Raw genomic sequence first — 21,487 nt, forward strand, 5'->3', positions numbered from 1 at the left:
AGTGAGCACCCAGTACCATTCATTTATATTCCTTGCTGCACATTTGAGCATCACTGCATCAAATAGGCTCATAGGGTGTGCTGTTTGTTACGTTTCATGTCACTGGGGTAGGAAAGGATTCTGGGAAGGCTTTTTTTTTTCCCCCAGGACAGTTCACATCCACTGGCAGAAACAAATTTTCTAATAAATATAAAAAAGAAGGTCAAAAACTTCATCATCAGATTGAGGCTGTCTTGTAATGAAAGGGCTCTTTATAAGTTGACCTACAAGTCCACAGGAAGGAGTCCTGGGTTACAGGATTTATGAATAGGAATGAAGCGCCAGGAGCAAAAAAGGGCTGTGGACAATACATGCATCTGACAGATGTTTCCTCTCACCCAGAACCACCCAGAGGAATTAAACAGCGCAAGGCTGTGAGAGACTTCAAAGACCACCTGGTTTAGCCTCACCTGGTTTTAAGCAGATGAATATACAAACCACTTAGGAGAGATATTTCTTTTTTAAATTCCGGGAATAAATCTCACTGCTTGCCTGATTATCTAGAGTTTTCTGTCTTTTCCAACTAAAATATTTACTATTCTCAATTAATGACAGCCATCTCTTCTGTCTTTCACGTTTGTATGGATTTTATCATAAACATGGTCCATGACGATTCTTGCCATTTCACATGGCAAGATGAGGAGACTGGGGCTGGCAGAGTATAGCACTTGCTCTAAGTCACACAATGCTGAGCAGTGGAGGAAAGAGCTCAATCCTTCTTAGTCTTCCCCATCCTCCTCCTGTCCCTCTCGTTAATCTTCCCCACCCCCATTTCTAACTCTTATGATTGGAGGGTATTTTAAAGATCATTTTGGAGAATAAGGAATGCATACTCTGTTTGCAGAATTTAAAAAGTTTTCCTAACATCCGGTGGCCCCCAAACTAGTTCCTCACAAAGTAAAACTTGTGAGGCTATTAAGATGAGGGTATGGTTCACCATCACAAAAAGTCATTAACACTACAGTCTTTCTTGATCCAAACACAAAATCCTACAATTTATCCCCACCATGGGTAATATTCACTTGCTCCCAGTCTGGTAACTATGCTCTTGCAGATCCTGTAATTTGAATGATGTGACACAAAAAGGCCCCATGATGAAGACCAGGGACATAACACTTGTCCCATAAGCTTAGGTCGATTAACGTGCTACAGCAAAGGAAACCACACAGCACAGAACCACCAAACGAAGGAAGTGAAAAGGTTTCTATAGGATTTTGAGAAACAGTGGACTTAGGTGAAATTACATAAAATGATGTTTTGATAGGCTCAAAGCAAAACAGAGTTTTGTGCAAAAGAATTAACACCAGGACTGGCCTGTGAAAAGAAAGTGGGGCCCTCTTTCTTTGGAGGCTATACAGCGGAGGTAAGAGCAAACGCCATGTCTGAAAATCTCTTACCTGAAACCCCGCCTCTGGGCTGGACATTGCGGCTGCTTCTTTGTGTTAAGGAGACCATGGCCCCAGCCAGGATACTGTGGGTGGGACATTGCCTTCTCACTGAGGTGACTTCAGATAGCAAAGTTTCTGACAGCCTACAATTTGAAAACACAAGATTTCTTAGCACTATGTCTTTTTGTTAGTTAAAAAAAAAAAAAAAGCAGAGAATGAAATAACAGATATATTCTTATTCCTAGTATTTGGGTCTCTATATATTCTGAGCCAAATAATATGCTGAACCATAAATCAAGCAAGCTCTTATTTTTTCTCACTAGATAGAATTTGTGATGACTGCTACCACATGTTCACTACTTTGAAGTGACTCCAAGTTGAGAAAAGATTAGGAGTCAACCATCAATTGGAGTTTGTACTCAGCAGGAGGCCTGTGGTATGTTAAACCTTTGCCACTCTTTTATCTGTATGACTCAGAAATCATTTCACAAATCTGGCCTTCCAAAAACTGTGATGGGCTACAGTGGTTCACAAAGTCAAAGGACCTCAAGGACGAGGACTATGGTGGACCAAAGAGTGTATTTTAAAATGGTCACCCCAAACAGAACATACTTTGGAGACGAATCTGGTCTGACAGTCATCAGCAACCCTTGGACAATGTTCTTTTCAATCGACCTTCCAATTATAAATTTATTTTCTATACCCCATTTTTGTTAGCTGTGGCTGAAAAAGACAAAGCTATTTGATCAGTTGTCAGTTCACTTAATTCCCCTTGTATTTTTAAGAAGCTCAACTTCGCCCTTCATAAGCGATCAAAACTCGCATCCAACAAATCTAAGCATCTACTACAGAAATACATCTGATTCCTTTACAAATATTTTCAATATACTTTGAGGAACTCACTACAAGCTTATGTCATGCCTAAAAAGTAAGAAATACCTCAATTCAAATTCAAATTTTATTTCTAAGACCATACAAAAAGGCATAATATCAATGAAACCCACATTTAGTGTGGCCTTCCTATCCCATGAAAATTTCTCCTTCAGTTGCTTTATCTGCCTTTGTCCCACCTTCCTACAGTTTGTAATTACTGTATGATTGGAAACTACTTAGAATTTATTTTTATTTCCTTTCCCTATCCATCCCCCAAATAGTACAACACTGTGTACGTAGTAAGTGTCTCATAAGCCACAATGAGCGACACACCAACTCTAATGGCCTATAACAATATCACTCTAGTGATTTTGCTGCTTATTTCCACATAAACAAGGAGAAACAATATGCCATTTTAACAGAAGTGCTGCACCATTCTTTTCATAGCAGGATTGGTACACATCTTTTATGAGCCATTTTTTTTTTTAAATTCTTGCTTCATCACAAGAAATCAAGGCCTGTGAACATTATTCTTGTGCTTAGTCATGGATGATGAAAAAGGGGAAAGTGTGATAGAGGCCACGCTGGAAAACGCTGGATTCTTCAAACTTTCAACTTGTCACATGGTCTGGGAAAGCTGGCTATTCAATGAGTAATTTCTCTGAAGATATAAATCATCAGGTATGCACTCCAAGGGAAAAAGAAGGAAGAGAGGAAAGCAGCCTTCAGTGATGTTGGTATTGCTGCCTCGGTAACAGAATCCACCAATCCTGAGTTCTCATTTCAATGGGCAACCACAGCTTTAGGAAGTGACCCTGTGCCCGGGGTCATCAGCCCCTGGCCAGGGTATATAAAGAGCCCAGAGAGGGTGAAATTTATTTACAGCTGACAACACCCAGCTCCTCTGGCCAGGCCCGCCCCACTCAGCCCCACACGCCACCATGACCGGCTCCTGCTGCGGCTCCACCTGCTCCTCCATCTGCGGGGGAGGCTGCTGCCAGCCCTGCTGCCAGCCCTGCTGCTGCCGCGACCCCTGCTGCTGCCGCCCCTGCAGCTGCCAGACCACCGTGTGCCGCCCCGTGACCTGCGTGCCCCACTGCACGCGCCCCATCTGTGAGCCCTGCCGCCGCCCCATCTGCTGTGACCCCTGCGGCCTGCAGGAGGGCTGCTGCCGCCCCATCGCCTGCTGCCCCACGTCCTGCACGGCCGTGTTCTGCCGCCACCGAATCTGCTGTGACCCTTGTGGCGTGCAGGAGGGCTGCTGCTGCCCCATCACCTGCTGCCCCACGTCCTGCACGGCCGTGGTCTGCCGCCCCTGCTGCTGGGCCTCCACCTGCTGCCAGCCCATCTGCGTGCAGGCGCCCTGCTGCCGGCCCCCCTGCTGCCAGCCGGCCCCCTGCCGCACCACCTGCAGGACCTCCCCCTGCTGCTGCTGCTGCTGAGCAGCCCAATAGGAAACATACCAAGAGTTCAGAAACATACAAACTCTTCCCACCCCTTAGGTCCACATCAGATGAGAGTTAGGACCTTTGCAACCTGCTTGCTCTTCAGACTAACTCAGCAGTAACTGTCTAATCGTTTTCCACATAATCATGCAGCTATTTCTGGCCCTCTTTGAGAATCTTTAGAAAAATTCCAATTTTCATCATGTGAGTTCTTGGCTTGAATAAAATGAGTAAACAACGACCAAAGTTCCTCTTGCATGAAACTTGGCCCCACTGACTCATCATCACTCCTCTACTATTTCAAGGCAGGATATTTTTCCAGAATAGGAATACATTTATCTGGGATCGTGCGTGGTAAAATAATAAAATTTTATTTCTGGGAAGCAAATGAGTTTCTCTTTATTGCTTATTAATCGTAATCTTCAAAAGCTTATATTTGGCTTAAGTTATGGTACGCAGAATCAAACGAACAAAAGGAAGAAGGATTCTCCATGGCCATTTTTTAGCTTTAGGAACAATTCCAGTGCAAAGTCTCCAACTCTAATAGCAATTCAAATAATTTGGAACACCTCTTGTTAAGCACCTTCATTTTTCAAGCCACAGATTTTGTGGTGATGCTGAGGAATGGAGAGGTCTCTCTGATCATGAACGGGACTCATGATTCATCAGCACACGTGACAAGGGGCAGGGACCCCATATGTTTCCTGATTTAGAAAACTATGCAGTGATTCATGTCAGGTGGAACCATTCCAGTTTAGAACTCCAAATAATTTTACCATTAAAACAATGTTAATGCACTTGAAACAGTGATACCATAAATCCACACTGGGTATGTTGTTGCTGTTAAAAACTTTTAGGTTGGTCAGGAAACTATTCTTGTTTTCCTGAGAAATATGTAGTTAGTTCCCAACATCTGATCTGTAAGAGTGTTTTGCAACAGGCTACCTGTATTCTTGGGCATATCTACCTTCCCAACTCAGGCAGTCAGGCAAGATAAGCTTTGTGAAGGCCTGGCTCTTAATTGACTTTACTCTCTACCGGATTCCCACAGACCTGCAGAGTATATAATCAGAAAGTATTTGTGGAAGCATTGAATATGTTCTAAGGGTTGGAAGAGAGAGGCTTTGTCCCCCTCTACAACCATGCTGGACATGTGCATTCTTATAATAAAACAACAAGCCATCTCATGAAGAAAAGTATTTTTCTTGAAATATGGTATAAGTTTCTCAACAAGTATTCCATTATATTAAAAGCTTAACCTTGTCAGTACATGCACAGTGGAATTTTCGCTTTACTAAGAATTTAATAGTTTAGCCCTGGCTGGCGTGGTTCAGTGGACTGAGTGCTGGCCTGTGAACCAAAAGGTCTCCGGTTCAATTCCCAGAGCACATGCCTGGGTTGGGGGCCAGGTCCCCTGTAGGGGGCACATGAGAGTCAACCACACATTGATGTTTCTCTCCCTCTCTTCCTCCCTCCCTTCCCCTCTCTCTAAAAATAAGTAAGTAAAATCTTTAAACAAAAAGAATTTAATAGTTTACTAGTGGGTAGGCTCTCAAGTCCAATTTCTTTCTACTAACTCATGACGGCCAGTTTTAAAATTCTCTAATTTCATCTGTTTTTCTTCATCCCAGAATTTTTCTTATTAGCCTTCTAGAGACTTCCTCATCTTACATTTTCTCAGGCATAGACTGTTTTGTTTTCTCCCAAGCTCATCATTACTACTGGATCATGTTTGCGTCCACAGTAACCCCATGCCCTGGTCAGGCACGGTGGCTGTGCAGATCCAGGTGGGCTGCAAGGGACTGTGCAAGCAGACTGAGCGAAAAGAAGGCTTAACCTGGAGCCTTTAACCACAGACCCAGAGGAGACTTCACCGTAAAGCAAAAGCTCGGAACCAAGCAAATCCGTAGGCAGAAGCTACAAAATTGCTGAGTGAGGATTCTCCTGCAGGCCCTGACACTTCAAAACAACTGCATATGACAGTTGGGACAATGGGCAGGAGGAAACTCAGGCACAGCACAGGGGAGGCAGTGGAGTGAGAGGCATTGTGGCATAACTGAGTGAGCCTGGGGACCACCTTTGGCTGGGATCGCCACCTGGGGTTTTGTCGTGCTGGCAGACTGCCAGCTTCACATAGCTCGTGGCTTGGTTCACAGTGCCCCAGGGCCAACCCATTATGTCCAATGTTATTACTATCCATACTACCTCCGTATGGTATGTTTTGGAATTTTTGAGAGGGCTGTATGGGAGATCATTCTTCCAATTCCTGAAGATGTTGGTGTGACATAAAGTCCTTCCAGGTGACTAAAAATGAGACATTTCACAAATAACAACTATTAAAAAATTAAATTCACTGTTAAAATTCCTAATTAAAAGAGACATTACTTAATGACAAGGAATGTGATACCCACAATTCTAATCTCCCGATTCCTTGGCTTACAAGTATTTTCACAGATGTTTTTGGAATGAGTATTGGTTCCAATGCTGCAAAGTATATGACTTTAGGCAAGTCACTTATCTGGTTCCTTATGTGTAAAATGAAGATTATAATAATACCTACCTCTTAAGACTGTTACAAAGAATAAAGTAACACAGTTAGTTCTTTTGCATAATGCTTGGAACAGAGTTAGAACTCGGTGATACTGGCTATCATGAAGGTTATAAATAATGAAATTCACCTTGCTATAAAAAATATAATTATGAAAATTAATGAGCACGTAATCTTAAGATCAAAAACAAAGCCAAATTTGTAGAATGGAATGGCAGTTACCATAGACTGGGTTTGGGGGTAAAAAGAAGCTAATTTTTAAGAAACAAAGTATGATGATGGTTGCCAGGAGCTAGAAAGAGGCGGTCATGGAGACTCAGCATTTGTTGGATACAGAATTTTCATTCTGCAAGATGGAAGACCTGTGGAGGTGGCTGGTGCTAAAGATTGCACAGTAATATGAATGTTGTTAATGCCAATGAGCTGTACACACAACTATGGTTAAGATAGTAAATTTTATGTTATGTGTATTTTACCAAAACTTTTAAAATGAGGGGAAAAAAAAGAAACACCGATGATAGAGATCTACTAAGATGCATTCCCATGGCTCCAAAACGTAGAGTGAAAAATTCTCCTTTTACTGACAAACCATGACTTTTAAAATATTCCTGTAGTACAATATTTTTCTGAACTTGTTTTGCCCAGGAGGCTTAGCAGGGCAAAAGGACACTCAAACTTGGGGAATTCATGTCCACCATTAGTAAGTAACCCTAAGAGTATGACAGCTACTTTGTGACATCAAAACACCAATTGGTAAAAGCATCACTAAATTATAAAGATAATTGGAGACTTTGAAGTGAGGGTCATTAAGTTCATATCTGAACCATAAATAGCAAAATATAATGAGTATTCATTAAATAAGGAAAACAACTAAGTCTTCTTTATATACCTGAGCACCTAAAAAAGTGTCTAGAGAACTTACTGAACCAGTGCCATTTCAAAAAATAGATACATAAATAAATAAACAAAAACAAGGAAGTGACCCTGTGCCCTGGGGGTCATCAGCCCCTGGCCAGGGTATATAAAGGGCCCCATCGGGAGGAAGACATTCACACCCGACAACACCCAGCTCCTCTCGCCAGGTCCGCCCCCCTCAGCCCCACACGCCACCATGACCGGCTCCTGCTGCGGCTCCACCTGCTCCTCCATCTGTGGGGGAGGCTGCTGCCAGCCCTGCTGCCAGCCCTGCTGCTGCCGCGACCCCTGCTGCTGCCGCCCCTGCAGCTGCCAGACCACCGTGTGCCGCCCCGTGACCTGCGTGCCCCACTGCACGCGCCCCATCTGTGAGCCCTGCCGCCGCCCCATCTGCTGTGACCCCTGCGGCCTGCAGGAGGGCTGCTGCCGCCCCATCGCCTGCTGCCCCACGTCCTGCACGGCCGTGGTCTGCCGCCCCTGCTGCTGGGCCTCCACCTGCTGCCAGCCCATCTGCGTGCAGGCGCCCTGCTGCCGGCCCCCCTGCTGCCAGCCGGCCCCCTGCCGCACCACCTGCAGGACCTCCCCCTGCTGCTGCTGCTGAGCCATGCATTGTCCCAAAGTGTCCCCCTGTAGATGGCAGGGTCCATCTGCTGTCCCTTAGCTTCACTGCAGAACAGCGGGCCTTTTCCTGAGAAGCCAGTTTCTCGTCTCTTTAACCTAGCTCCTAAGAGGCACTGAAGACACCTTTTCAGGCTGACTGCTGATCAAGAGTGCCCTCACCTCTCAAGACCTTGGTGACTCCAAGTGATGTTGTCTGTTTTCTAATAAACTTTGTACTCTCAGCATAGAAATCATGGTCTTTGTGATATTTCCTTTCAGAAGATTCTGTCTCTCTGTTTTGCCCTGAGATCCTCAAAGAAAATGCCACACAGTCCTCTTATATTGTTTAAGGCAATAACCTAAGTCTGGTTAGTTTCCTTACTATCCTTTAAACGGCATTTATAGGGCACAGAAGCTGAGTAAGGAAGGTGGGCACGGCTATATTTTCATCACATATACAGAGTCACTTGTGCTCACTATTCTAGACACACAAAACACCTCCCGAACAACCAGTAAGGAGGCTGCATCTGGGCTGACACCCATACACGCAAATTCCCAGTCACAGGGCCTTTCGCTGGCCTGACTCCTGTTAGTACAGAACAGAAAGCCCCATGTGCTAGAGGTAGAAGGAATCTTAGGTGACGTCTGGCCAATCACCTGACTTTGAAGCTGAGGAGCAATGAGCAATGAAGGATTAGTTCTTACTAATACCACTATAATGTAATTAGAGTCACTAGTGTTCAGAAAAGACCCAGAAGAAGCCAAGCCCCCTGACATTAAGCCCTTCCGTCAAACACTTCCTCTTGGTGAAGTTCTTCTGCCCAGAGAGACTGTCTCGTCCTTGGTGGCCAAGTGTAACTGCTGCTCACGCCATGCACTCCCTGCTACATGCTACAGTCTGACTGTGATTCAGAATGTTATTCTCAGCATTGACTCTTGCGGACATTAAATCCACATCGACTCATGAGGGCTGTTTATCATTGTACTCAGGAATTGGACATTAATGGCATTGTCCAAGCAAATTAATCAATTGTTGTCAATCTACACACGTTTATTAAATATTTACTAAGAAAAAAGCACTGAGTTGACCACCCTGTGGGAATATAAAGAAATAAAAGAGGGCTCCTGTCTCAAAGAGGTTGTAATCCACTTGGGGAGATGAGGTATGAATAAGAGAAAGGTCAAATTACACATAATATAAACAATATAAATATAGAAGAAATGCCAAAGTAGTTAAAAATAGTTGAAGATTGCAAACCTGCAACATCATATAATTGCCCTGTCATGTATTTAAGTAAAAAATATGTAAGTTATAAAATATTCAACTCTTTTCTTTTAGGAAAAATGTGTTCTGCATGCCTCTATCTATGCTGTAGGTATGTTTTTGTCTAAACAAATATATGGAACATTATGCAAGAGAATCTAAGAGTAACTTGGAATAATACTCATTTTCTTTATATTTCATTAATAATAATTTTTAAAATGAACACATACAGGGTCCAGCAGAAGTAACGCCTGCTTGAGTGTGGTTGGTAGGATAATAATATGGGTGTAATGATTTGTAGTTTTAATTTGACCATTTCACCTAAAATGCTATATGGTATGCTTGGTGTGATATTGTTATGTTACAGAATTACACACCCATGAATTTGTAATAAAAGAGGGGCGTTATTTGTGCTGCATCCTGTATATTTAATTACTTAACCAATACAAAGAAGCTAAGTGGCAGGCACTGTTCTTGACATATATTATCTCATTTAATGTTTACAATGACCCTGGTATGTACTGTTATTATCCCCTGTAGCCCAAGGACACACAGCCAGTAAGTGGCAAAGTTTTCAATGGGTGTTGTCTGGTTTTAGGGAAAGTGGCATCAGAGAATAGCATATGACTCGCCTCGACTGTCAAATCACAGAATCCTGCGGCGTAAATTATTAAGACATGACCCATATTTTCTCTGCCTGGAAATATTTTGGTTGTGGGGTGGGCATGAGTGTCTTAGACTGAATAAATGCTAGAATTGCTTACTGAGGGACTCGTGGACTCTGTCTTTGTGTATCTTTTATGAAGGAGAGGGGAAATTCTCTTTAGGTTATTTTGGTCAGAAATGTTTAGAGTAGAGAAATCAGTCTTGTTAACTTGAGGTTTTATGTATCTTCGGATTAGGGTCCCTTTGCACAGGATGGGATCATTATGAAGAACTAACTCCCAGAAACAAGACTTACTGATTATCATAAAATGTGCCTTGAGGAGCAAAGCACAAGCAACAAAAGCAAAAATCAACAAGTGAGACTACATCAAACTAAGCTTCTGCACAGCAAAAGAAGCAATCAGCAAAATGAAAAGGTACACTGCTGAAAGGGAGAAAATTCTGCAAGCCACATATCTGACAAGGGGTTAATATCCAAAATAAATAAGAAATTCCAACAATTCAATAGCAAAAAAGGGAACCAATCCAATTAAAAAATGAGCGGATGACTTGAATAGACATTTTTCCAAAGAAACTTAGAGATGGCCAACAAGTACACAAAAAAGTACTCAACATTACTAATCATCAGGGAAATGCAAATCAAAACCACAAGGTGGTATTATCTCACACCTATTAGAATGGCTACTATGAAAAAGAGAGAGGGAGAGAGAGAGAAAAAACAAATGCTGACAAGGATGTGAAGAAAAGGAAACCTTGGTGCACTGTTGGTGAGAATGCAAATAGGTGCAGCCACTAGGAAAAGAACGTGGAGATTCCTAAAAAAAAAAAATAGAACAGGGCTACCATATGACCCAGGAGAGAGAGAGATCTTCACTCACATGTTAAGTAGGACATTATTCACAATAGCCAAGACATGGACTCAACCTAAATGTCTAATGACAGATAAGTAGATTAAAAATGCAGGAAACACATCTATATCTATAGATGTATATATACATACATACAAGGGAATATTATCAGCCATAGAAAAGAAGAAAATCCTGCCATTTTTGAAACCATGGATGGACTTTTAGGGCATTATGCTAAGTGAAAGAGAGATATTGTATGATCTCACTTACATGTGTAATGAAAAACATAGAACTCATAGGAACAGAAAGTAAAAAGGTGGTAGCCAGGGGCTGAAATGTAGGAGAAATGGTGAGATGTTAGTCAAAAGGTACAGATTTTCACTTGTAAGATGAACACACAAGTTCTGGGGATCTAATTGTACAGCATGGTGACTATAATTAACAATACTATGTCATATACTTGAAAGTTGCTATGAAAGTAGAGCTTTAATGTTCTCATCATAACAACAGTAAAATAATTACATGAAGTAAAGGATATGTTAATTAACCTTATTTCAGTGAACATTTTGCAATATACACATGTCAAATCATCACAATGTACACCTTACTTATTCAATGTAAACTTAGGTGGGGAACAAAGCAGAATATACAAGTTGTTTTTTTAGTTTTGTTTTTGTTTTTTAAATCTAGGTCCTCGTTACTGCTTTGAAAAAATCATTGCTGCGTGTTATAGTCTGACTGTTACAGTCTGTTGTCCCTGGGTATTCAGGGAAAAGAGAAAGAATGGAAAATGTGAGCAAGTCAAAGGTTCCCAGTGATGAGAACTGTGCTTGATTTCTCCCTCCTGTTTCCCCAATGGTGACTATATGTTTAGTCAATTTACATTCTTTTCAAAGACTTCAAATTATGTTTGAAAGCCATTGAGGGAACTTCAGCTCCTGAGGCCCAAGGCACATTCTTTTGAATAATGAGAATGATCCTAAAGCGATCCAAAATCCTGTCTGGCGAACAGGAGGAGGGGTAAAACAGAAAGGTAATGAGGCTATTCCCATGCAACTCCTTAACCGCCCCGCTGGTGCTTCCCGAAGGAGCGAGCCCATCACGCAGCACGCGGAGCTGTGGCAGCACAGTGCCTGGCTTCCCAGCGCACCTCCTCTGAACAACGTATTGGCTATGTTTGCAACATTGGTTGAAAAACCTCCATCTTGTCACTTCTTAGTCACAGCACCATGTCAAGGTAAATTAAGAAAACACCTTTCATGACATCATTCTTTATCACATACACAAGAAAAACAATGTCATGTTTTATGTCATATATAAAATGTCATGTCTCTACAGATGGCCCAAGGGCATATGGACAGATGCTCAGCATCACCAGCCATCAGTGAGATGCAAATTAGAACCACACTGAGATACCACTGCACACTGGTCAGAGAGGCCGTCGTAAACAAATCAAAGAACAACAAGTGGTGGAGAGGATGTGGAGAAAAGGGAACCCTAGTGCACTGTTGGTGGGAATGCAGCCGCTGTGGAAAACAGTATGGAATTTCCACAAAAACTAAAAATGGAGCTGCCTTTTGACCCAGCATTTCCACTGCTGGGAGTATACCCTAAGAACCCCAAATTACCAATTCAAAAGAACTAATGCACCTGGATGTTCATAGCACCGCTATTTTTAATAGCCAGGTGCTGGAAACAGCCCAAGGGCCCATCGGTAAACGAATGGATCAAAAAACTGTGGTACATTTACACAGTGGAATTGTATTCAGCAGACAGAAGTTCTACCTTTCACAAGAGCATGGATGGAACTGGAGGATACGATTCTAAGTGAAGTAAGCCAGTCAGTGAAAGACAAATACCACATGATTTTACCTATGAGAAGAACCTAATGAACAATAATAAACTAACGAACAAAATAGAACCACAGGCGTGGCAACATGGAACAGACTAAGAGTGACCAGAGCGGAGGAGGGAGGGACATAATGGCGGAAAGAAGGGGAAGAGACTAGTTAAAGAACGTGGATGAATGACCCATGGACACGGACAGCAGCGTGGGGATTGAAGGTGGGAGCAGAGGGTGCGCTGGGTGGAGGAGGGCAAAAGGGGGAAACTTGGGTCAACTGTAATAGAATAACAACAAAAATAAAAGATACTTTAGGCAAAAAAAAAAAAAAAAAGTCATACCTCAGAGATAAGATTAGCATCCTGTGATCAGAAGGACCAGAGATATGCACAACATGAACTAGATAAAGGGAATAAAAAATGGATGGCAGTCTTGGATGCCTTATATCAATACTTAACCTGGTTTAAAAAACTAAAGTTTTGTGTTTATCACACAATCATATGAGCTACAGTCCTGTTCAGGCATATATACATTCCATTGTATCAAGCCATACGCACTTCCAAGGAATCCACACTGAAGGACATGTCTAATACTTGCATGATTAACATGTAGGCTTTTCAGGGGAGCTTTTGGGGGTCAAAGACAGAAAATAGTCATTGTACTAGAAACCCCTATACTATGTTTTTCTTTTTTAAAATTGCAATTCCAACAGAACCATTTTATCCAGGATTTGTCAGGTGCTATCTACTCAAAATGACCATCAGGAGCTGCTATCACCAGAAATGGCTAAGGATGCTTGGATTTTGATGACAAACAGCATGAATGTATCCATATTTAGGGTGCAATAAGAGTTCATTAATGAGATCATGAGTATGTCGTGAGCAATGCAACCATTAGTCAAAACAAAATTCTACTTAATTGGCCAAAAGATAAACAGGAGGGGTCATCAGCCCCTGGCCAGGGTATATAAAGGGCCACAACGGGAGGAAGACATTCACACCCGACAACACCCAGCTCCTCTCGCCAGGCCCGCCCCACTCAGCCCCACACGCCACCATGACCGGCTCCTGCTGCGGCTCCACCTGCTCCTCCATCTGTGGGGGAGGCTGCTGCCAGCCCTGCTGCCAGCCCTGCTGCCAGCCCTGCTGCTGCCGCGACCCCTGCTGCTGCCGCCCCTGCAGCTGCCAGACCACCGTGTGCCGCCCCGTGACCTGCGTGCCCCGCTGCACGCGCCCCATCTGTGAGCCCTGCCGCCGCCCCATCTGCTGTGACCCCTGCGGCCTGCAGGAGGGCTGCTGCCGCCCCATCGCCTGCTGCCCCACGTCCTGCACGGCCGTGGTCTGCCGCCCCTGCTGCTGGGCCTCCACCTGCTGCCAGCCCATCTGCGTGCAGGCGCCCTGCTGCCGGCCCCCCTGCTGCCAGCCTGCCCCCTGCCGCACCACCTGCAGGACCTCCCCCTGCTGCTGCTGCTGAATGGTACACCAACTGCCTAGAGCAAGCCATCAACCTTCTGTAAAAGTGATACTCCCATTTCTCTACCCAGCAAACATTCCCTAAGCCATTAAGACGTCTCAAGTCTGCCAGCAGTTACATGGAAACCCAGACTCATCCATTAAGACTTGGGCTGTTCTCAAGTCTTTGTAATAGCAGCAACTTCTTTCTTGCCATCTTATATCTTACGTCTTAGTGGCATGTTTGTTTTCTAATAAACTTTTGATCTTTGGCCTAGCAACCACAGCTTTGGTTTTACTTATTCATTCTATTTTTTAAATTAAATTTTAACATAACAAAAATATGCAGATTGACTACCGCCTGCAAGTTACACACAGTATTGTATATAAAATAAATTAAAATTGACTAAAAAATGTTCCCCTTTTCAAGAAACTTCCAGGAACGTAAATCAAATTGACAATAACTCAACTAAAAATTAGAATACAGAAAAATAAAAGTATAGTACACTGTATGGTATCAACAAAGAAGTCAATGTTGACTGGGGAGCAAAAGAAAGATGGAAAAGAGAAGGCAGCACATTATAAGGGTTAAGATTTTGGGGTGCAGATCTAAGGGAAGATGGTATCCCTTTATGCATACAGGGATAGACTGGGTGTTCAGAAGATAGTTGGCTGCAAACACCGGATATATGTAGAATAATAGTGGAAGGTAAATTTGGAAAATTTGTGTGCTTTGAATATTAATTAAATGAGTATACCCTGAAAGCAATAAGCACTAAGGAGCTGTTGAAAGCCCTGAGTGGCAGGAATAGCATGACAGGAGTTAGGCACTGGGGTGATTCCTATGGTTGCTGCTTATAAAAACAGAAGGCCAAAGGCTAGACATAAAAGGACTATACAGAAACTGATTGAAAGCTGAACTAAGACGATGGCCACACAACAAAGAAGATACAAATGGTATGGAAGGCCTAAAAACCCTGAAGGAATATTAACTAATACAAACTGAGAAACAAGAAACAATTAGGAAGCAAATGTGACTATTACAGTTCGAGAGGAAACTCTTTTGGTCAGTAGACACCTGAAAGAATTTTAACATATTTATGCTTACTGAGTGTGTGTTTAAAATCTCTGCTCCACAGTATTCCACTGATATTCACATTCTTGAGCTATTATATTTTTTAAATAGGAGCCAAAGAATTTTACTAACACTAATTGATCCTGGAAAGCAGCATGGTATGAAATAAAATGAACTGATCTAGGAGTGAAGGATAACAGTTTTATACCCAGCGCTTCTGGCTATGTACTGGCTGTATGAATGGAAAAAGTCGATAACCTCTCCAAAATGCAGGCATTCCTAGACTCAAGAGTATTCTAACATCAACTGATGCTCAGAGGAAATTAAAAGTAGTTCATTGCATCACATCAATGTTTCAATTTAGAACTCTTGAGACTGAATGCATCTATATTTGACTATTTTTCTTGATTAATGCCTCATATCAATACTATACTGATTTGTGCACTAGAGCAAGGTACGAGATAGGTTAGATCTTGCTTTCTGCATAACCCGTTAGTGCCTCGTGCATAATAGGATTTAATAAATATGCTATTTATTTTTCAAAATGGTGTTAGTTTCTGTTGCTATAAAATTCAATGGTTGGAGAAGATGATTTATTAAAGTTTTGATCTCCAATAGGTAACAATTCCATGTAACCATTTTTCAACTTCATACCTACAGTCATAGTTATCATATGGCATGAAGATCTTTATTGACACTGGCATGAATCACTTTTTAATTCTATCCCTGCACTAACCAACACCTCTACCTCATAAAAGCTAGATGCTTCTATTCATGTCAGAAGGAAGGAATAAACCTACCACAGCAGCAATAATACATTTTTTTGGCCACAGCTTTTTTTTTTCATTTCCCCCATGTAATTGTAAACATCAAATGGAAAATCACAGTCTTTCTTTTAGCAACCACCAGAAGTTGTTTCAATTTTTATTTTGCTAACATTTATTTTAATCTCTTTGATTGAACAATATTTGATCACTCATCTGCCTTATAAGCCCTGTGATACAGAAAAAAAAGTGTTTTCAAGTTCCTGCTTTTTCTTTTCTTTTATTGGTTTTAAACTGTTGTGCTCTTTGGTCTGATATCCTTGCATAAGCCGCAGGATGTAGTTACATAAAATGGTGTACACTGAAATGAATCCCACCTTTGAGAAATAAATACTGCCCAGATAATCTGTATAGCAGTGCTTTTCATGTTTCATAGAAATATAAATTACACTTAAGGTTTTTGTGATTTTTTCCAAATTACTGGATATGAATGTTAGCCCTTATTTTAAATTTGTGATAACAAAATATCCCCAGTAAATTGGAATGGAACAGTTCTGTTCCATATGTCCTCCTGAGCAATGAGGGTTTCCTCAAGGCCAAATGCATGACGTTCAGGAGAGCACATAGAAATGGGAAAGATCCAATTTCTGGAAATATCTATAAATTTTTATGAATGTGGAGTTTATCAGAATTTCTATCTGAGTGATTATAGATGCTATAATCTTATTAATCTAAAAAAATAAAGACAGCTTTAAATGAAGGACATGGTTAATAATAACAGTAAATGGTTAATAATTTTTTCCGAAGACCTAAGTCTTGGTGAATATGACCCCACAATTGCATCATCTCATGAGTGAGAGGCACTTTGGCAGGTGAAAATTACAGCATTATTTGGAAACAAAGCATCAACAACTCTACCAAGGATCACCAAATACCTCTGGTGAATACTAGCTGAGCAATAAGGAAAAACCAATTTGGATGTGTATTTAAAAGAACTCAGTATTCGAATAATCAGAGGGCCCTGGGGAAGCTTCTTTAAAGAGTAACAAGATAAAAATGCTCTCTGTCACAAACACAGAAACTGGCCAAGGCCTATAAAAGGCCCCAGTGGGACAAGCATCCCTAACGCAGAAACACCCCGAAGTGACCCAACTCTCAGCCCAGCCCCTGACACCATGGCCTGCTGCACCACCAGCTTCTGTGGATTTCCCAGCTGCTCCTGTGGGCCCTGTGGGCCCTGTGGCCCCAGCTGCTGCCAGCCAACCTGCTGCCAGACCGGCTGCTGTGGGACGGGGGGCGGCGCCGGCTGCGGCCTGGGCTGCGGCCTGGGAGGCGGCTGTGGAGCCATGAGCTGCCGCACCAGGTGGTGCCGCCCTGACTGCCGCCTGGAGGGCACCTGCGTGCCCCCCTGCTGCGTGGTGAGCTGCACGCCCCCCACCTGCTGCCAGCTGCACCACGCCCAGGCCTCCTGCTGCCGCCCCTCCTACTGCGGACAGTCCAGCTGCCGCCCCGCCTGCTGCTGCTACTGCTGCTAGCCCGCCTGCCAAAAGCCAGCTTGCTGGTTGTCAATGGACCAGGACACAGTCTCTGAACAATCTGCTTCCTCAACAACCCCGGACCACTAACAAGCTCTTAGACTTCCGTCTGAGTTTCTGCTACAGGGGCCACCAAGCCAATGGGTTCTGTTTGATTCCAGTCTGCAAGGAATACCGTGACACTCCACAGTGGACACAGAAGTGCTGGGAACTCACCTGACGATCTTCAAATCGCTCTGGATATGCTATTCCTGATTTTCCTGCGGGGTTGAAAACTGCTGCCATATTGTGGATTTTATCCTTGAGAACTGTCCACAAGTCTAATTTTCCCCTGCTCTGTGATCTGTTTTGAGCTTCTGTTGATGTTTAAAAATGCCCCACATTAAAGGCACTGGGTTATAGCTAAGTGGCATTCCTCAGTGTTGAAAACCTCCTTCAGACGGGAATCCTGAGAAGATGGCCCATCCAGACTAACTGCTGTAGAGTCCCAACAAGCTTCTGAGTTCCCATACTCATAACCCAGCTTGCGACCTCTTGTCACATGGCTACATAATTTCATTAAGATGTAAATTAATTTATAATAGAAGATCAAAAATATTTCATAGACCTGGATATCAACAGAAGTCTTACAATGTGAAAAGAGTACATAATATATTACTGTAAATATCACCTGAAATACTTCAACAGCTCATTGGGTTTGGGGTTTAATAAAAATTTTCATTCTTTGATGAATAAGTCATTGTTGGAGAGTTCTTTGGCACTTGTTATTGATACTAGGGCACTGGGATTTTTAAATCTCAATAAATGTGGCAGAGCACTATGGTTTTTCATTACTGTGCTTTTAATAATGATCTTTAAAAGGTGGTTTTCCATTGTTTATTCATGAAATGGTCCAATATTCTGCAACCAAAACATATGATGAAAAGAATACATCAGTATTTATAAACTATTTCTTGAGGTCCTCAATGTACAGCTGATGGGCTAGGAGCTGCAGAAGATCAGCTTTAGAAAAAGGAATCCTATGTCACTGAGCTTCTTGAGGGCATTGCCAAATCCATTTATTTCATTCCTATATAATCCTGTACACAATTCTGTCTATCAGCAAGGGCATAAAAAGAATAATACATGATGAGAAGAACGGTAAACCCAAGATTTTACAATAATATGTATGATGTAAAGGCATCCTGAGTTCTAGACCCTGCCCTTTAACTAACAATCCATGAATTCTTGAGTAATCCCTTCATCTGCCTGGGCATCTATTTCTAACCTGCAAAATGAGAGAATGGAGTTTTTCTTCTTATAATGTCCCTTCCAGGCATAGGGCACTAAGTCATTTCCTAAACAAGTGACACACTGACAATTGGTCACTTCGGATGTCCAAAGAAGAAAAAATATTCAATAGTCAAATATTGTTGCGTATGTTACCACTATTTTATATATAAAAAGCACATTAGAATGTTAAAGGGCCCTGACTGGCCTGGCTCAGCTGGTTGAATGTCGTCCCACAAAGCAAAAGGTCACTAGTTCGATTCCTGACCAGGGCACATGCCTGTGTTGTGGCCCAGTCCATGACTGGGGCGTGTGCGAGAGGCAAATGATCGATATTTCTCTCACACATCGATGTTTCTCTCCTTCTCTTTCTCCCTCACTTCCCCTATCTCTAAAAATAAACAAATACAATTTTTAAAAAAAAAATTAAAGGAACTGAGATGTCCTGTAAAACGGAACGTCTGTAACCATCACTCCCAAACTGATTTAACCAGGGTATCCTCATTCAGGTATCACCAGCTAACACCCTGTAACACCAGTGTTCCTCAAAACGTACTTCACGAAATGACAAAAGGGAATTTCAACTGATGTTTTTATAACACCTATACAATTCTCTTCTGTAGTGTGAAGTAGGAAATAAACATCCATTACAGGGATAGATACAAATGAACATGATGCGGGCGTACACTATCCCCATTTTTATCCAATCTCCAGAGAGTGGTCTAAAATGAAACAAGGATGAAATGAAAGACATATAATGGAGTTTCCATTATAACAAATAAAATCATACGGATCTTAAAATCAAAGTGGTGAGCCAACAGCTGAGGGTGCCGGGAATGAGAAGTGATAACTTAAAGGGTATTAGGCATCCCTCTCGGGAATGGAAAGAAGTTGAAATGGGAGAGAGAAGGTGGCGGCACGCGTTCTGAATGCAGCCGATGCCCTTCAATGGTATACTTGGCAATGGTAATTGATGTTCTGAGAATTTCACCCCAATTTTTAAAAAAATCAAAGGCATGGGGTCCTACGAGCACAACGTTATAGGAATTAGAAAAAGGACACAGCTCAAGGAATACACAGCTTGTTGAGCCTACAGCTCTTTGTGTGCAGGGTAAGGTTCCCCTTCTGAGGGGACAGAGCCTCCCATCAAAGCACAACCTATGCATTCCTTCCTATACAACACCTCCAACAGGTGGTCAATACTCTGTTCTGCTCCTCTACCACTCTTTTGTCTCCCTCCAGGTTGGGATGATTTAGACTGGATGCACCTTTTACTTAGAAGGGCTTAAGCTCATAAGGACTGGGAAGAGCCAGGTCAGAATTCAGGAGAGAAGAGAATGATCTTGTTACTTGGTTTAGGATCAAAAGGTGCGGGTGTTCATTTGGTTGGTGTACCAGCCATGTCTTGCCTCTCAGGAATGTAAGTAAGACAGACGCAACTGACGCAGAGAACCGATTAAATGGAGTTTCAGAAATTAGAGGAACACCCAAAACGTATAACTAGAAAAATGGAACCCTGACATCTTAAAGAAAAATAATTTAATACATTAGTATCTCTAAACAGAAGGCAAAAATTTGAGAATAACAGAGAAACACCTTCTCCCTTGTATGGTACTGAAATGGTCTGGGCACCATAACTTAAATGAAGTAATTAGAACCAAGGAGAATGGGCACAGTCATTTTAAAAACCTTGAAATGTAAAGGTACTGGTCATTATTTTCCCCAAAGACGACCACCAATAGGTGTATCCAGCATTTAAAAAGGATAAAAAACTCTACACAGGGGGAGATCACAAATGATTAAACTTCTCACTCCATTTGTATGAAAACCAATCAGGAAGAAATGGATTTAAGTGGTAGGACAAAAAAAAAATTTATTTTCTTTTTTTCTTTAGGGGAGGTAGAAGAATGTTCAGATTAGTCTTCCTTCTGTGGCAGAGAGGTGGAATTCTCAAATGTTAAGTATCATATGTTATGTGATGGTTACTTTTTTTCTAGCAAGTAGATTGGGCTAAGGGATAAGCAGATAGCAGCTAAAACATTATTTCTGGCTGTGCCTGTGGGGCTGTTTTTATTGCAGAAGAGATTAGTATTTGGTCTGCAGACTGAGGGGAAAAAGGCGGCTCGCCCTCACCAATGCAGCCAGACAGCAACAAATCCAGTGAGGGCCTGAGTAAAACAGAAAAGGCAAAGGAGGGGAAATGCGCTCTCCTGCTCGAGCTGAGGCTTCCACCCGCTCTCGCCCTCGGTCGGATCAGTGTCTGGTGGGACTTCTCAGCCCCTCCCTCACAATAAACAAATATATTTATTTATACTTATATTAAAATATACGCAGGGGTGGACAAAAGTAGGTTTACAGTTATTCGTATGGAAAAAGATATAAGGGTTATGATTCTTACAATAGCTTTATTAACTGAAAAGAAGTTCACTCACAACTGAAAACTTACTTTTGCCCACTCCTGTGGTTATATATCCTGGACGGGTTTTCTCGTTTGTTTGTTTGTTTGTTTGTTTGTTTTTATCCTCTTGATTCTGTTTCTCTGGAGAACACTGTCTGAAATATCTTACTTTTAATAATTCTCCAAGGGCAACCAAAGACCAGAGAAACATGAAAATTGAGTTCAATTTTGCACTGAGGAAAATGTTGGAAACAATGCCATAGTAAAAAAGCACAGAAACGGGAATATGATATATAATGGTACCATCTCCAGTGTCCTTATCAATATGTATTTCAACTCCTCAAACATCTGAGCTTTGTGCAAGGAAACATAAATCGTTTTGGTATCAAGGACTCTGCTGAATTTAGGAATGAAATAGATAGCTCCTGAGATTGTTGTACCAACAAATCCACATATTTCCAACCTTCTAGGGGGAAATGTTAGCTAAGCAATCAGTGATACAGGTTTGCAAAAGGAGAAGGAAAAAAAATCACGAAGAACTACACCTTTTAATTTACACTTAATGT

At 42.1% G+C, this 21,487-nt stretch overlaps 4 protein-coding genes across 4 annotated transcripts; all 4 read left to right on the forward strand.

Annotated features, from left to right (window-relative positions):
- The first annotated feature begins 3,241 nt into the window (after positions 1 to 3,241).
- On the forward strand, positions 3,242 to 3,742 carry LOC129086983 (keratin-associated protein 2-3). The gene is made up of 2 exons (XM_054593742.1): positions 3,242 to 3,473; positions 3,567 to 3,742. Exons 1-2 carry the CDS (start codon positions 3,242 to 3,244, stop codon positions 3,740 to 3,742), a joined length of 408 nt encoding a protein of 135 aa, XP_054449717.1.
- A 3,662-nt stretch (positions 3,743 to 7,404) lies between these two features.
- LOC129086984 (keratin-associated protein 2-3-like) lies at positions 7,405 to 7,809 on the forward strand. Its single transcript, XM_054593743.1, has one exon. It carries the CDS (start codon positions 7,405 to 7,407, stop codon positions 7,807 to 7,809), a length of 405 nt encoding a protein of 134 aa, XP_054449718.1.
- A 5,676-nt stretch (positions 7,810 to 13,485) lies between these two features.
- On the forward strand, positions 13,486 to 13,902 carry LOC129086980 (keratin-associated protein 2-3-like). The gene has a single exon (XM_054593740.1). It carries the CDS (start codon positions 13,486 to 13,488, stop codon positions 13,900 to 13,902), a length of 417 nt encoding a protein of 138 aa, XP_054449715.1.
- Positions 13,903 to 16,894: 2,992 nt separating this feature from the next.
- LOC129086985 (keratin-associated protein 9-3-like) lies at positions 16,895 to 17,254 on the forward strand. Its single transcript, XM_054593744.1, has one exon. The coding sequence runs from the start codon at positions 16,895 to 16,897 to the stop codon at positions 17,252 to 17,254; it is 360 nt and encodes a 119-aa protein (XP_054449719.1).
- The last annotated feature ends 4,233 nt before the right edge of the window (positions 17,255 to 21,487 follow it).

Source organism: Pteronotus mesoamericanus, unplaced genomic scaffold (genome assembly GCF_021234165.1).
Source record: "Pteronotus mesoamericanus isolate MK-2021 breed Mesoamerican mustached bat unplaced genomic scaffold, CSHL_Meso_final scaffold_476, whole genome shotgun sequence".
Lineage (NCBI taxonomy): Eukaryota > Metazoa > Chordata > Mammalia > Chiroptera > Mormoopidae > Pteronotus > Pteronotus mesoamericanus.

What these genes read in the sequence shown, in the direction of transcription:
- LOC129086980 (XM_054593740.1), top strand. Translation starts at nt 13,486, where the DNA reads ATGACCGGCTCCTGCTGCGGCTCCACCTGCTCCTCCATCTGTGGGGGA.
- LOC129086983 (XM_054593742.1), top strand. Translation starts at nt 3,242, where the DNA reads ATGACCGGCTCCTGCTGCGGCTCCACCTGCTCCTCCATCTGCGGGGGA. An exon ending in CCTGCAGGAGGGCTGCTGCC is followed by an intron (nt 3,474 to 3,566) that starts GCCCCATCGCCT and finishes AGGGCTGCTGCT; the next exon opens with GCCCCATCACCTGCTGCCCC.
- LOC129086985 (XM_054593744.1), top strand. Translation starts at nt 16,895, where the DNA reads ATGGCCTGCTGCACCACCAGCTTCTGTGGATTTCCCAGCTGCTCCTGT.
- LOC129086984 (XM_054593743.1), top strand. Translation starts at nt 7,405, where the DNA reads ATGACCGGCTCCTGCTGCGGCTCCACCTGCTCCTCCATCTGTGGGGGA.